At 41.9% G+C, this 13315-nt stretch overlaps 1 protein-coding gene and 1 long non-coding RNA gene across 4 annotated transcripts in view; one reads left to right on the forward strand and one right to left on the reverse strand.

Moving 5' to 3' along the window:
• Positions 1–13315, forward strand: part of LOC111168917 (uncharacterized) — an 85646-nt gene that overhangs the window by 16159 nt on the left and 56172 nt on the right. The gene's annotated exons all lie outside the window — the stretch shown is intronic.
• The window catches only part of NHS (NHS actin remodeling regulator), a 348226-nt gene that overhangs the window by 15746 nt on the left and 319165 nt on the right, over positions 1–13315 (reverse strand). For both annotated transcript variants that reach the window (XM_089904744.1, XM_022562707.3), the window contains exon 4: positions 1801–1863. In XM_089904744.1, coding sequence (XP_089760870.1) covers positions 1801–1863 — 63 coding nt within the window. The remainder of the gene's footprint in view (positions 1–1800; positions 1864–13315) is intronic.

Genomic DNA, 13315 nt, shown 5'->3' on the forward strand with positions numbered 1-13315 from the left:
CTTTTCGGGTCAAAGGGAATTAAGCGGAGAGACAAGGTAGCCAGAAATCCCCAAACTTCAAACTGAAGGAAGATGTGAGTCTCTAATCCGCTGAGAGGTAGATTCACTTTCTGGATAGCTGTCTCACCATAAATTCCTACTCAAACTCTTGAAAGCTCTAGGTGACTAGGATCAAAGGGGGAAGATGATTTAGATGCCTATGAAAAGGTTTGGAAAACTGGCCAGAAAGCCTGGAGTCAGGAGACATTCCAGAACACATAACCAGAAGGACAAGCTGACCTAATCTGAGAGGCCAGATTCAAATACACGGAGTTAATTTTACTGCAGGATGATGGCATTTGTGAATGACATTTTAAAATGCAATTTTGTCAACACTATGCACGTGGAAAAGCAAAAGTGAAGAATCTCCTCCCACCGACGATAGTGGAAAATACAAATACTGTTACTGGGGGGAAAGATTCAAGTGGCTTTCATTTTCCAATTCCGAAGAGTAAAATAGTCCTAGTTTATTTTCTTTCAGCTTCGCAGTGCGAAGCTTTTCTTCCAGCTGTGTATTTAAAGACCTTGACTTCCATGTGATATTTGCAAATTCTCCATCCAAACCTTTGATCGATTTTAATACTGTCTAACTTTTATTTCAGGGTTGGGCTCCTAGCCCAGATTATTAAAAAGGCTCCATCCCAAGTTTGATTTCAGGGTTGGGTTTCTAAACCAGATTATTAAAAGACTTAGTTTTTGCTGCTGAAACCTAGTTTTATTTCTTCCCACAATTTGTTGGAAGGTGGCTGTTTGTGTAAAATAAGCATTTTTTCCTCTTATTCCAGTTAGGTTTTAATAATATTGTCCTAAAATCAGGATCATTAAAAAAAATTCTCATTCTCACATTTGGAAGCATCGTGCCCTGTTGACTCAGGATTTCACGTATTGTCAGAGTCCCCTTAAAGAGAAGATTCCAGAGCCACTTGTTTTAAACTAACCCCCAGCATTTGCTTACCTTGTCAGAGGTACCTGCAAAGCCCCCCAACACACTCAACAGGATATGATTACCCCCCTTGAGAAAAAGGTGTTCGCCATGAACATTTTTAGTACAACATTGCAACCTTCTTTCTCTCTTCAGCTTTTGTGCAGATTCCCAGCAAAGCAAATAGCTCAAATAAAGTTGGAGCACAAAAGACTTTGTTTCCTAGGTAACTTCCAAAAACGAAACAAAAAGGTTTGGTGTGTGCAGAGAGACAGAGAGGGGGAGAGAGGAGGAGCTGGAGAGAACCCCCTGCCCCGCGACACACACCACAGTCCACATTTTGTAGGCGATTCCTTCCTTGAATAACAATGGACTGGGAAACAAAGAAAGAATAGTGACCTGACTGCAGGCTCTGGCCGGCAGCCAAAAGCACTTTTTATTTAATGGTGACAGGGACAATTGGCTGACGGCGAATCCTTTTGTCCTGTTCTCTTTTGCTTTGAGAAGTGAACCTTTACAGTTCTAACAAATATAGGGCAAGTTGAAATTTCTTTTCTCCAAACTGCAGAGTCCAGGGATGGTGTTAGGTGACGCCTTGAACAAAGCCTTAATTGCAGCTTGGAGGAGGGGGGGGATGTAAAAGCCAATGATATTACTGTCTACTTTATATTTTATTTAATTCAAGTTAGGAAAATACCGCTCTTTAAATTGATTTAAAAGAATACCTGTTAGTTAGTTAGTTAGAAACAACACAGTTTGCCATAAAGAAAGAGAGAAGAAAGTGAAAGTGTATAGAGAGAATGGGATAGGCTGTGACGGAACGTTCTCAGAACCAGTACCTTTCTACTCCATGGGGTCATGTGGCAACATTCAGTGGGGGAGGGCGAACGGGTGCTGTTAAACTATGAACATGAAATGCAAAAAAAGAAAAAATTAAAAACATGCACACAACACACAGTATCTGGTTAAGTCAAATCTATGATATTAATGAATGAATATATTGGGGTCACTCCCGTCCTTCCTTCGGAATGCGTCTTGGTTTTATGAGAAGTAGCATAAATAGTGGTTATGGTTAAGAGCACAGATTCTGGAGCTAGACTGAGTTTGAATCCTGCTTCTACCACTTATTTGCTGTGTGACCAGGGGCTCTAAGGTCAGTTTTCTTGTCCTTAAGATAGGAAAAGGATAGTATCTACCTTCCAGGGCCATTTTGAGGATTAAATGAGTAGATATAAATAATAGGCTTAGAAGAATCTGGGCACTTAAGAAGCTCTGTGGGTTAGTGTCAGCTACTGTTCCTATTATTATTATCCTTACCATGTAGCTGTAAAATATCTGTGAAATTATCTTTGTAAATTGTAACTTTATATCTTTTAGATCCCAATCCCGTTTGCTAATTTGGGAAAGACCAAATTATCTTCTTAGAGTGAGTTTATTTTCCTCTGAACTCTTCGGAAGGAATTTTCTTGTGTATTATTTCCTCCTCTGGACTGCTCCAAATTTGCCCCTTCCTCATATTCATAGTCTGTATTTGAAGACAGGGCCGGTTTCATGGGCATGTGACCTGTGTAGTCACATAGGGCCCCACGCTCAGAAGGGCTCCGTGCTTGGTTAGATGCTGTCACCGTCTTGAAATTCTTAGTTGTTGAGTAATGGGTCCTGCATTTTCATTTTGCACTGGGCCCCACAAATCATGTAGCCAATCCTGTTAGGAGACTAATCTAGTAACCAGAATCCCCTTTGCAGGATCTACTTGAGAAGGACAGTGAAACTCTTTAAAACTCTAAACCATGTCAGCTTTGGATTCAGTTAGCCCTCTAGTACAGCACTTTCCATATAGCATTGCTTTACTGTGACATGAATTATCCCTGGATGTGTCTTTTCATCTATTAGATTATGAATTCCTAGAGGTCAGGGGCCATATTTAATTTTCCTTTCAGTCTTCCATGATGTCAGCAAAATGCCTCCTCATTGCAAGAACTCAACAAATTATTTGTGCACTTGAATGATACCAGCTCTGTGTGTCTTAACAGTGATGGGAAACCCAAATAAAGTAAGGGTCATGCTCAAGATCTCAGGAGGAAGCAGACACCACGGACTTCAAGGGTACTTACCATCTTAGTGCAAATAGGTGAAAACAAATAGAGGAAACCACAAGGTATGCTCGGTTCCATCAGAGGCTTAGCATTGGTGTATGCAGTTCTAGTTCTTCTTAAGCCTATGGCAGACATGTTTCAGAGGGGAGGAACGCTCAAGGTCTAATTCTGTTCTAAGTTTCTAAATTTTAACTGACAGGGTTGCTCATTAACTTTTAAGCAAAGCAAATGCCATCTCCTCAGGCCCAGTTAACTTTGATCTAGATCTTATTTAAGAAGATAATTTCATAGGGTCTGTGGCTCCCACGTTGAAAGCGGTCATTTTGACAGATGTGGTATATGTGGCCAGAGACTAACTTGGCTCTGTCATAAGAATCAGTCATAGGTAGTGATGTGCAGGTCTCGAGTAAGACGCTGTAGTGTGCAAAATAGAGAACTCATGGAAGTAGGAAAAGGAACCTGAATGCAAAGCCTACCTGGAAATCGAACCTGTTTCCAAGAAACAAAAGGTGTCTCATGAAAGGATTTCAAAAAATTACACAGGAGGAAACTGCAAGGCAGAAAATATATCAGTGATGTTAATATAGTAATTTTGGTAGTTTGTCTTAAATCTCCTTAGTCAGCTTTCCTGTTGAGTATTTTTTCCAGGAGTGAGGGATGAGGCGTGGTTTTTATTTCTCATCTGTTTGAGAAACGCCCCCATCCCATTAAACAAACATGAGGTAACACCTGGAAATGACTAAGGACGGCAAGTCCAGAGAGAGAGCTCAGACCATTCAGTTTTCGTCCCCATCATTAAATCAAGGTCTGCGTGGGTTACACTCCACAGAAGATTCCTTCTCAGCTAATCAGCGTCTCCACTCTTTTTTAAAATTTAATTTTTTAAATGGAAGTATTTACAATATTGTGTTAGTTTTCAGGTGTACAATCCACTCTTTTGATAGTAGCTCCAACCTCCAGCTTGTGAGGGCTGAAACTAGGTACTCTTGAGCTCGTGTGTGGAAGGATTGTGTTCTTTGGTTCCACCACCTAGACACAAGCACTCAAGCCCCTGCAGATGGTCTGTCTGTGTAGAGTATTTAAGTTTATAATATTCACGTGAGCTATGGTTTTATTCTTGCCATGAATTAGTAACTGCCTTAGTGTAGTGTTTTTTTAATATACATTTATTTTTATTTGTTCATTTATTTATTTTTGGCTGCATTGGGTCTTCGTTGCTGCGCACAGGCTTTCTCTAGTTGCGGCAAGCGGGGGCTACTCTTCGTTGCAGTGTGCGGGCTTCTCATTGCGGTGGCTTCTCTTGTTGCGGAGCACGGGCTCTAGGTGTGTGGGCTTCAGTAGTTGTGGCGCATGGGCTTAGTTGCTCTGCGGCACGTGGGATCTTCCGGGACCAGGGCTCGAACCGGTGTGCCCTGCGTTGGCAGGTGGATTCTTAACCACTGCGCCACAAGGGAAGTCCCTAGCGAAGTGTTTTAAAGCATCCTCTTTCCTGGGTATTTGGTCAAAGGAAATAAAATCATTCTGATTATTTCTGATTAGGTTTTTATATGGCAAATACAATAGTCAGTTCATACAGTTTTTTCTTAAATTATCTAAGAAATAAAACTGCAAGAGAACTGCTACCTTGGGGTATCTCTGCATGGCCCAGCATGCTATTCCTTAACGTAGATGGATAAGGTTAGGAAAAGCTACATGCTGATCAAACTTGTGTGAACTAAATTATTCTTTAAAGGCTCTATTTAAATTAATCCTGTTGCTTATTTCAGACTAAGACTTGTAAGGGCAGGAACCATTTCTTGTTCATAACTGTATTCCTACTGCCTCAGTAATACTCAGTAAATATTTGTCGTACTGCTAACACCCCCGTGTGCCTGGCATAAGCAAACAAAAATCTTGTATAAAGAAGCTGTCAAATTATTTCTACATACAATTTTTCAGTATAACATCCAGCACAAAGTCAAAGATAACAAGGCAAGGAGGAGACAAATCAGCATGAACAAGAAGCATCCGGAACAGCAGATGACAGAAGCAGACCCATGGGGAAATCTGCTTTTGGAATTATTACTCCATGCACGAGTAGCAGTGAGCAACATTGGCTTCCCCAGAGTAAGTGTGTGGCAAGATTCTTAGACCACTCATTCATTCATTCAAAAGCACTTCTTTGACGAGGGTCAGAATCAGCCCCAGTATAAACAAATTGTCAGATGAAAACTAATGTCACCTTCATGAGTTATATGCGTGTTCACTGTATGGTTCTTTTGACTTTTCTGTACTTTTCATAACAAAACATTGAAGAAAGGTGCAAAAAGAAATATCTCCTTCCTTTTCCAGGCTTCCACTCTGGCCCTCCCACTGATTTTGAGAGGCCTCAGACTCCGTACTGCACCATTTTAGAATCAGCCACCACCAGTCATCTTGTCCCTGACACAAGATGCCTCTTTGATGCTTTCACTGCATTTCTGTCCCTGCTGGCCCCATTAGTTATAGCCTCAAATTGTTACCCTAGCTTCCTATGGAACTCCTTCAACAAAAGCTGGAGTTATAACCAGTGTTCAGAACAAGAAATAACAGACATTATACGCAAAGCTGTCAAAGAAATTTCTTTGGTGAATGATGAAGGAATATTTTCCAAACCCCAGTTTCTCCTTGTGGTGTGTGTGTGTGAGAGAAAAGTTAATTTCTCCACTTTTGCGGCTATGAACAAGTATTTCTCCAAAGATCTCAAGACTTTCTCCAATCTTTCTCTTACGGCCGAAAGAAAAAAAATAATCCGTCCACAGTTTACTTTCTTTTCGGTTTTATTTCATACTCTGATGGGGGCTTGTTTTGCTTCAGAACTTTCCAAAAGACATCTGTTAAAATGTTGTGGTAATTCCAGCAGGAAGTGTTTTGAAAAATTGGCTTTGGTTTGTGATCTAACCGATACCACATGGCATTTATACCAGTAGACTTTCAGAGCTGATTTATTACTATCATGCTGTCTTAAACATGAGAATTGTTGACTAGAGAACGGATGCTGTGGCACATTTGAATACAGGAATAAAACCTTAGAGCGAAGATGTCCATTGCAAGCCACGCTGGGTTCCTAGTAGGTGATCTGAGATCTTATTCTCATTCTACCCTGGGGCTTGTTGTCCCTAGACCGAGTCTTTGCATTTCTGCACATACTATGGCCTGTCTGTGAGATAGAGGGGAACTTGGCTGCCTCAGATTTTTCTTCACTGGAGTGTGTGTATGTGTTGTACATAAATATGAAGTGCTTTGATCTTTCTGGAAGGCTTAAAAGAGTCTGGCAATACCTTCTTCACATATCGCTCTTACTGCTACAATTACATAGCACTGTTATTCCCTTGAGAATGTCCCAGAGTCTCCTACTGGCTCACACTGGGCTCCTATCTTCCAAACATGTTCAATAACATCACGTTAAACTCCTACTGTGCTTCTCCCTTTCCTTTCTTCTCAACTCCAACCTTTACCAAAGCGTACAACCATGGGGAAAACAAAACGATGAGGTAAGTCAAAGTTTAGGGCCCATCCTAGGCTTTCCCTGTCCCTTTCCTGGTTCCTCCTTTGTCACCACTCTTTCCCAGGCAAAGCAAGGCCTTCACACTTCCCCAGAGGGCCTGAATGCAGCACCCCACGTGCCCAAACCCTTCACGCCACTCTCCCAGCCAGTTGCGAGGCTGGAAAGAAGCCTGCAGATGAGCTCACATCAACGTGCTGAGAACTCCTGGTGATAAACCCAAAGGAATAAATCTCTCAAGCAGAATTCTGGACAGTGGTTGTAGGCTAAGAGGAAGATATTTGGGAACAGGCGCCTACTGAGTTCTTCTTTTAACCACTGTATACACTAATATCTATTTAAAGTGCTAAAATACACAAATATTCAGGACTGGGAAAAATGGCCTTATCATTGTCATGTCTGCTTTTCCAAGTCATCCCTTTATTTCTTTTATTTATTTATTTATTACAACATCTTTATTGGCGTATAATTGCTTTACAGTGTTGTGTTAGTTTCTGCTGTATAACACAGTGAATCAGCTATACGTATACATATACCCCCATATCCCCTCCCTCTTGCGTCTCCCCCCTTCCCACCCTCCGTATCCCACCCCTCTGGGTGGTCACAAAGCACCGAGCTGATCTCCCTGTGCTATGCGGCTGCTTCCCACTAGCTAGCTATTTTACATTTGGTAGTGTACATATGTCCATGCCACTCTCTCACTTCGTCCCAGCTTACCAACTTCCCCCTCCCCGTGTCCGCAAGCCCATTCTCTACGTCTGCATCTTTATTCCTGCCCTGTCCCTGGGTTCACAAGAACCATTTTTTTTTGTTAGATTCTACATATATGTGTTAGCATACGGTATTTGTTTTTCTCTTTCTGACTTACTTCACTCTGTATGACAGACTCTTGGTCCATCCACCTCACTACAAATAACTCAGTTTTGTTTCTTTCTGTGGCTGAGTAATATTCCACTGTATATATGTGCCACATCTTCTTTATCCATTCATCTGTTGATGGACGCTTAGGTTGTTTCCATGTCTTGGCTATTGTGAATAGAGCTACAATGAACATTGTGATACATGACTCTTTTTGAATGATGGCTTTCTCAGGGTATATGCCCAGTAGTGGGATTGCTGGTTCCTATGGTAGTTCTATTTTTAGTTTTTGAAGGAACCTCCATACTGTTCTCCATAGTGGCTGTATCAATTTACATTCCCACCAACAGTGTAGGAGGGTTCCCTTTTCTCCACATTCTCTCCAGCATTTATTATTTGTATCAATAGAACATATGTCTACCTTTAAATTCCCTCTTAGGTATACGGAGGTAAGAAATATGAGTATGTCCACAAAAAGCCTTTCACAAAAATATTTACAGCAAGTTTATTCATAAAAGCCTCCCCCCCGCCCCGCAAAAAAAAAAAAAAGCCCTAACTAGAAATATCCACCAACAGCAGAAAGGATAAACAAGTTGTGGACTACTGTATTCATACCATGGAATACTACACGGTAATAAACAAGAACATGCCATTGATACGTATAACATTGACCTCAAAAAAATCACGTGGAACGAAAGAAGCCACACACAAAAGAGTACCGTGCTCATTCACTTTTGAATCCCATTCTGTTGATAGATTGATAGACATTTTGTGTATGAGAGAGAGATCTGCCCCTACTGAGCAGAGCTTGAACAGCGGTGGCAATGGCAGTGGTGCAGTTTTCACCCTGAGAGGCTTTCTGAAAGACTGTGGAACTGCAGAGAATCTCCCTCCTTTTGATCTCAGCTGGAATTGAACAAAACTTCTTAGGGTGATGGAATGCAAAATGACTGTATGTATTTCAAAGTTCAGCAACCCTTTGTTTAATGGCATTCTATTAATGAAGTAATTTAAATGTGCAGAGCACAACAAAATTGCATTTTGAAGCATGTGTGGAAAGTAGTCTCCATGCGAATGGAAAAGAGGACTACAGGCAGGCTGGGAGGAAGCACACTTCCCACTGCCGCTCAGTTGTTTATTCATGGGAACTGCTCTGGACTGTCAAGAACACAAAACAAGGCTCACTGGACCACAGTCACTGTGATGTTGCTGCCAGTGAGTATCTTATTCATCCCCTGTGGCCAGCTTTGCCAATTAGTGGGGTCACTGCCAAGGTCCACTCAGCGTCAATCCTCAAAGGTCGCTAGCACCAAATAAAAGCCATGAGTGGGGGAAAAGCAGGCCAGGCTTTGAAGTGCAGGGAAGAAGGAGGCTTTGAACTGCTGCGAACAGCACAAATACCCTCCCCTAGATCATAGGAGCTGGCAGTGTGAGTCCCAGAACAGCCCAGAGGCGTGGGGAGGTTCCTCCCTCACCCTCTGTGCCTTGCCCTCAGCTGGGGTCTCCGAGGTGTGTGGTAACCGAAGAGCTATTGAACATCCGGTCTCACGCCAAGGGACACTTTCCCCTTGTAACTCAGGCCAGATGTGGCAAAAGCTCCGTGGAGTCATACTTGACCTTACCACAGCAGATTTAAAAAACAAAAACAAAAAGGCAATACTTTCTCGCACACAAGCCATGCATGCTCCTTCTTTACCTTTCCCCTGTTTTTTTCATTTTTTTAATTGACTCCTTTTTGAGTACAGCTCTGTGAATGTTATCACATGCATAGACTCCTGTAACCCTACCACAGTCAGGATTCAGAACGTTTCCATTATCGCAGCAAAGTCCCTCGTGCTATCCCTTTCTGGTCACAGTCTCCCCCTCCTCCTACCTGTGGCAACCCCTAGTCTGTCCTCCATCACTATGGTTTTGTCTTTTTGAAAGTGTCATATAAATGGAATCATACCTTTTGAGACTGGCTTCTTTCACTCAGCATAATGCCTTTGAGATCCATCCTTTTTTGTGTGTATCAGTAATTCGTTCCTTTTTATTGCAACTAGTATTCCATCGTCTGCTTATACTCTGAACAATGAAATGTCTCAGGCATGCAAGAGAATGTCAACCTGAGAATGTTCTGTAATGATGTGTACAAACAAGTAATTTTATTGGCTGTTCCACAGTCAGGCTAATGTTTTAAAAAGAAAGAAAGAATTCCAAAGGTAAAGTCTGCAATAGGGAATTTTCTTTATTTCTCACAATATTTAATATGAACCAGACTCATTGGCTAATTCTTTCCTTAGCTGTTGTGCTGGCTATTAAGCTGTTGTCTGTCAGCTGCAAATCTATTCTTCCATACTCTGCACTGTTATTGCTGGGACTCTGCAAACATTTCCGCACCAGCTGCTCCTTCTTAGGTTCTGCCCTCGGAGTGTCAGCTGCTTTCTGCAGTCACTATATCTGTGTCACCTCAGTTTCCCATTTGCCATGTCAGTCTTATAATGCCTTCACTGTATTGAATTCTCTCTTTTAAAATAACTGGTGTGGTTTCTGTTTTCCTGACTGGACCTTGACTGATGAAGTACCAGGCTTTTGCCCCTGGCTTGCTTGTGTCTGAGGCATCTGACGTGCTTGCTACTTCCAGTTCCTCAGTCAAGGGAGGAAAACATGAACAAGTGTGATGTTCCGTGGGGTGTCAAGATGATAATGATCTCTGCAGTTTATGGCAGAGAGCAGGAGAGCTGACATAGTGCCAAAAGCAAATTGCTTCTGATGACCCTTGAAAATGGGTATAGAGGGAAAAAGTATTTGCTAGGGTCAGTAGCTGTGTTCCACATGCTAGCTGCTGTGCTGATTTACTCTAAGAAAAATACCATATTGGAATAGCAGCTACAGAGTCACAAACTACTTATGGCCAGTTTCCCAGATCTGTCTACCTGCTGCAAAGACCAGACAGGTGAGTTAAATGGAGGGTGTGATAGGCATCCCCACTCCTGCAATCCTATATTTGAAACTCAAGTCAGGCTTTTCTCTCCCTAGTATACCATGAAGAAATACCATACTAGAAATGGAGGAAATTAATCCTGTACACACACAGCCTCGTATCTTCATAAAGCATTGCTCTTTCTGATCATGTTATTTCTGTGCTCAGAACCCTTCAATAATTTCCTCTGCGTATGGAATAAATTCAAACATTTTAGTCTGACATTCAAGATCCTTCAAGATCTGGTCTATTGAAGCACTGCAGCCAAACCAAAGTATCTGAATTTATGTATATACACTCCATTTTCTCCTGCCTCTGTGTGCTTGCTGTCATGGTTTCCTCGGCCTGTAATCTTTTTCAGAATTCGACCCCATCCTTCAGGGTCTTCTCAAATGCTACCTTTTCCATGAAGTTTAATCCTAACATTGACCCCATTCTAACACCCCACACCAGTTAGGTCTTAACACCTGATACTCAATACCACATAATTTCCTCTAGTAGTCATGTACTCTGGATGGCAGAGATTATGTCTCATTCATTTTTGTATCCTTCTAGTACTTATTAATAGTAGGTGTTGGGTTAATTTTTTTTTCTCAAAATGAAGAAATAAATAAGAAGCTATAATAGGGGAAAGGGCATTCCAAGTGGCAATATTGTTTTGAGAGTGCAGGATATTTTTCTAGAGAAGCACATGGAGTTTGGTTTGGCTGAGGTCTAGGGTGTGTACAAAGGACTTGTGGGAAATCCATCTGGAAAGGTAAGTTAGGACCAGATTGCACAGAGGCTGGAGAGTAGTTGGGCTAAGGATTTGAAATTATTTCTTTAGGCAGAATGGAGAAATAGAAGGTTTAGTATTAGGGAAGAATTTGTATGTCAAAGGTTCTCATACCAAAGTTAGAATTTTTCTGAACTGGTTTAAAGGAGCAAACTAGATGAGATAAAGGGAAATACCTAAGCTGAAGCAAGAGAGACTTAATTTGGATGGACAGTACCATTTTGAGAAAGGTCATAAAACAACAGAATACTTCTGAGAGAGCCTGCAAAACTATGAAGATATTTTGTAAAAGCAAAACGAGACTTGTCTGGGACTCTGTGGTATGTATAATTATTATTATTATTATTTTTTTTTTTTTTTTTGCGGTACGCGGGCCTCTCACTGTTGTGGCCTCTCCCGCTGCGGAGCACAGGCTCCGGACGCGCAGGCCGTGGATCACGGGCCCAGCCGCTCCGCGGCATGTGGGATCTTCCCGGACCGGGGCACGAACCCGTGTCCCCTGCATCGGCAGGCGGACTCTCAACCACTGCGCCACCAGGGAAGCCCTGTATAATTCTTTTATAGCAAAGGAAAGGCTTGGTAGCGTTTCTTAGTCCTAACTCTTATAAACCACTAGAATATTGAAAATCTCTAATGTGCACCCATGGAGAAAGGGAAGGAGGGGAGAGACTGGATAAGAGAAGAGGGAGCTGGGGATGGGAGGGAGGGTGAGGCAGTGAGAAGGTCTTTATCCTAGGGCAGGTAAATACTACTGAAATACCCTCTCCTGCCGGCACTAGTCTTTAATCTCTCCTGGCTCGGAACTCCACTCTCAGCCTTCTGATTCTTCTGTAAGCTAGTTTAGTTTTTCTCAGAAGCTGCCTTCTGGTAGGTCCTATTTTTTTCTTCTCGATAGAAAATGGAAGAGTAAACATCGTCATTGTTCATAGCTCTGGACTATGACCAAAGGGGTCTGGGTCCGAATTTGAGTGATGACCTCCATTTACTTCTGAATAAGGCTGTTGGAATGTCCCCTGTCCTGCAAATGCATCCCCTTAATAAGAAAAGTATGATTTGACAGATTTTTATTTTAATATCCCTGGATGCCACAGTGTGATAAGTTAGAAAACTACTGTCAGGCTATGAAATGACAAAGAATCTCTGATATTCTTTCCTCGTTCATTTTATCAAGTCTCACAAAGAATATTACTGTGAACACGATTGGAATAAGTTAACTGTCACTCCTGATGATAAGGATTTAGGCCTCAGTGTTTCTCTGGAACCTGGTCAACTTTTGTCATCAGGCTCCATCTCATGTCAAGCATCTTTATCTAATACCACAGGGACCATTAGACAGTCTACCCTGGATCACTGATGAAGCTTGGAGAAGGACACTGGTGAGACTGCTGGAGTCTCTTCCCATATTCGAGGAAGGGTGACTTCCATGCCTGTCTATCTGGACAGCAGAATCTAAGCAGGGACTTAGACCTCAAGAGTCCCCATAGACCTGAGTGCAGGCCGAACACAGCAATAGATGGTTCAGCTCAAGTGCTGACTCTGATCAGTAGGGGCGGTGGGGACTATGTGGGAAAGAGTGCTATAATCTCTTGGGAATGCCTGCCTTAGGCTTACGCAGGGCAAGAGCACGTGAATATTCCACGTATTCGCAGATCTGGGCGTGGACCAAGGGCCCTGGCTGATGAGAACAGATAAGCTGGACATTCCATTCAGCAGGGGATCAGGGTGAACTGCTATGATAAACTGACTCCACACTCTGAAATGGGAATCTATGCCATGATGGTACGTTAAGGGCCAAAGTGTCATATACCATGGCAACTTCTAACCATTTGAGATTAGATTTTCTGTGGTCTTCTAAATTTTGCTATTTAAAGTAAAGAAATTCTGAACTAAGCATTTCCTGGTTGAACCTACCTTTTCCCGAAGCCATATATGTATCGTAGGCATTGGAGTGTAAGTCCCAATGGTGAAATATCCATGGCTAAGAGTTTACATGTATTTTTAACTTTATATTTTGAAATAATTTTATACTTAACAGAGAAGTTGTAAAAAATAGTAGAGTTTCCACATACTCCTTATCTAGGTTTTCCTAATGTTAACATCTTACATAACCATAGTACATTTATTGAAACCAGGAAATTAA

Source organism: Delphinapterus leucas, chromosome X, assembly GCF_059928025.1.
Source record: "Delphinapterus leucas isolate spDelLeu-1000000601 "Yukka" chromosome X, BTC_Dleu_Yukka2, whole genome shotgun sequence".
Taxonomy (NCBI): domain Eukaryota; kingdom Metazoa; phylum Chordata; class Mammalia; order Artiodactyla; family Monodontidae; genus Delphinapterus; species Delphinapterus leucas.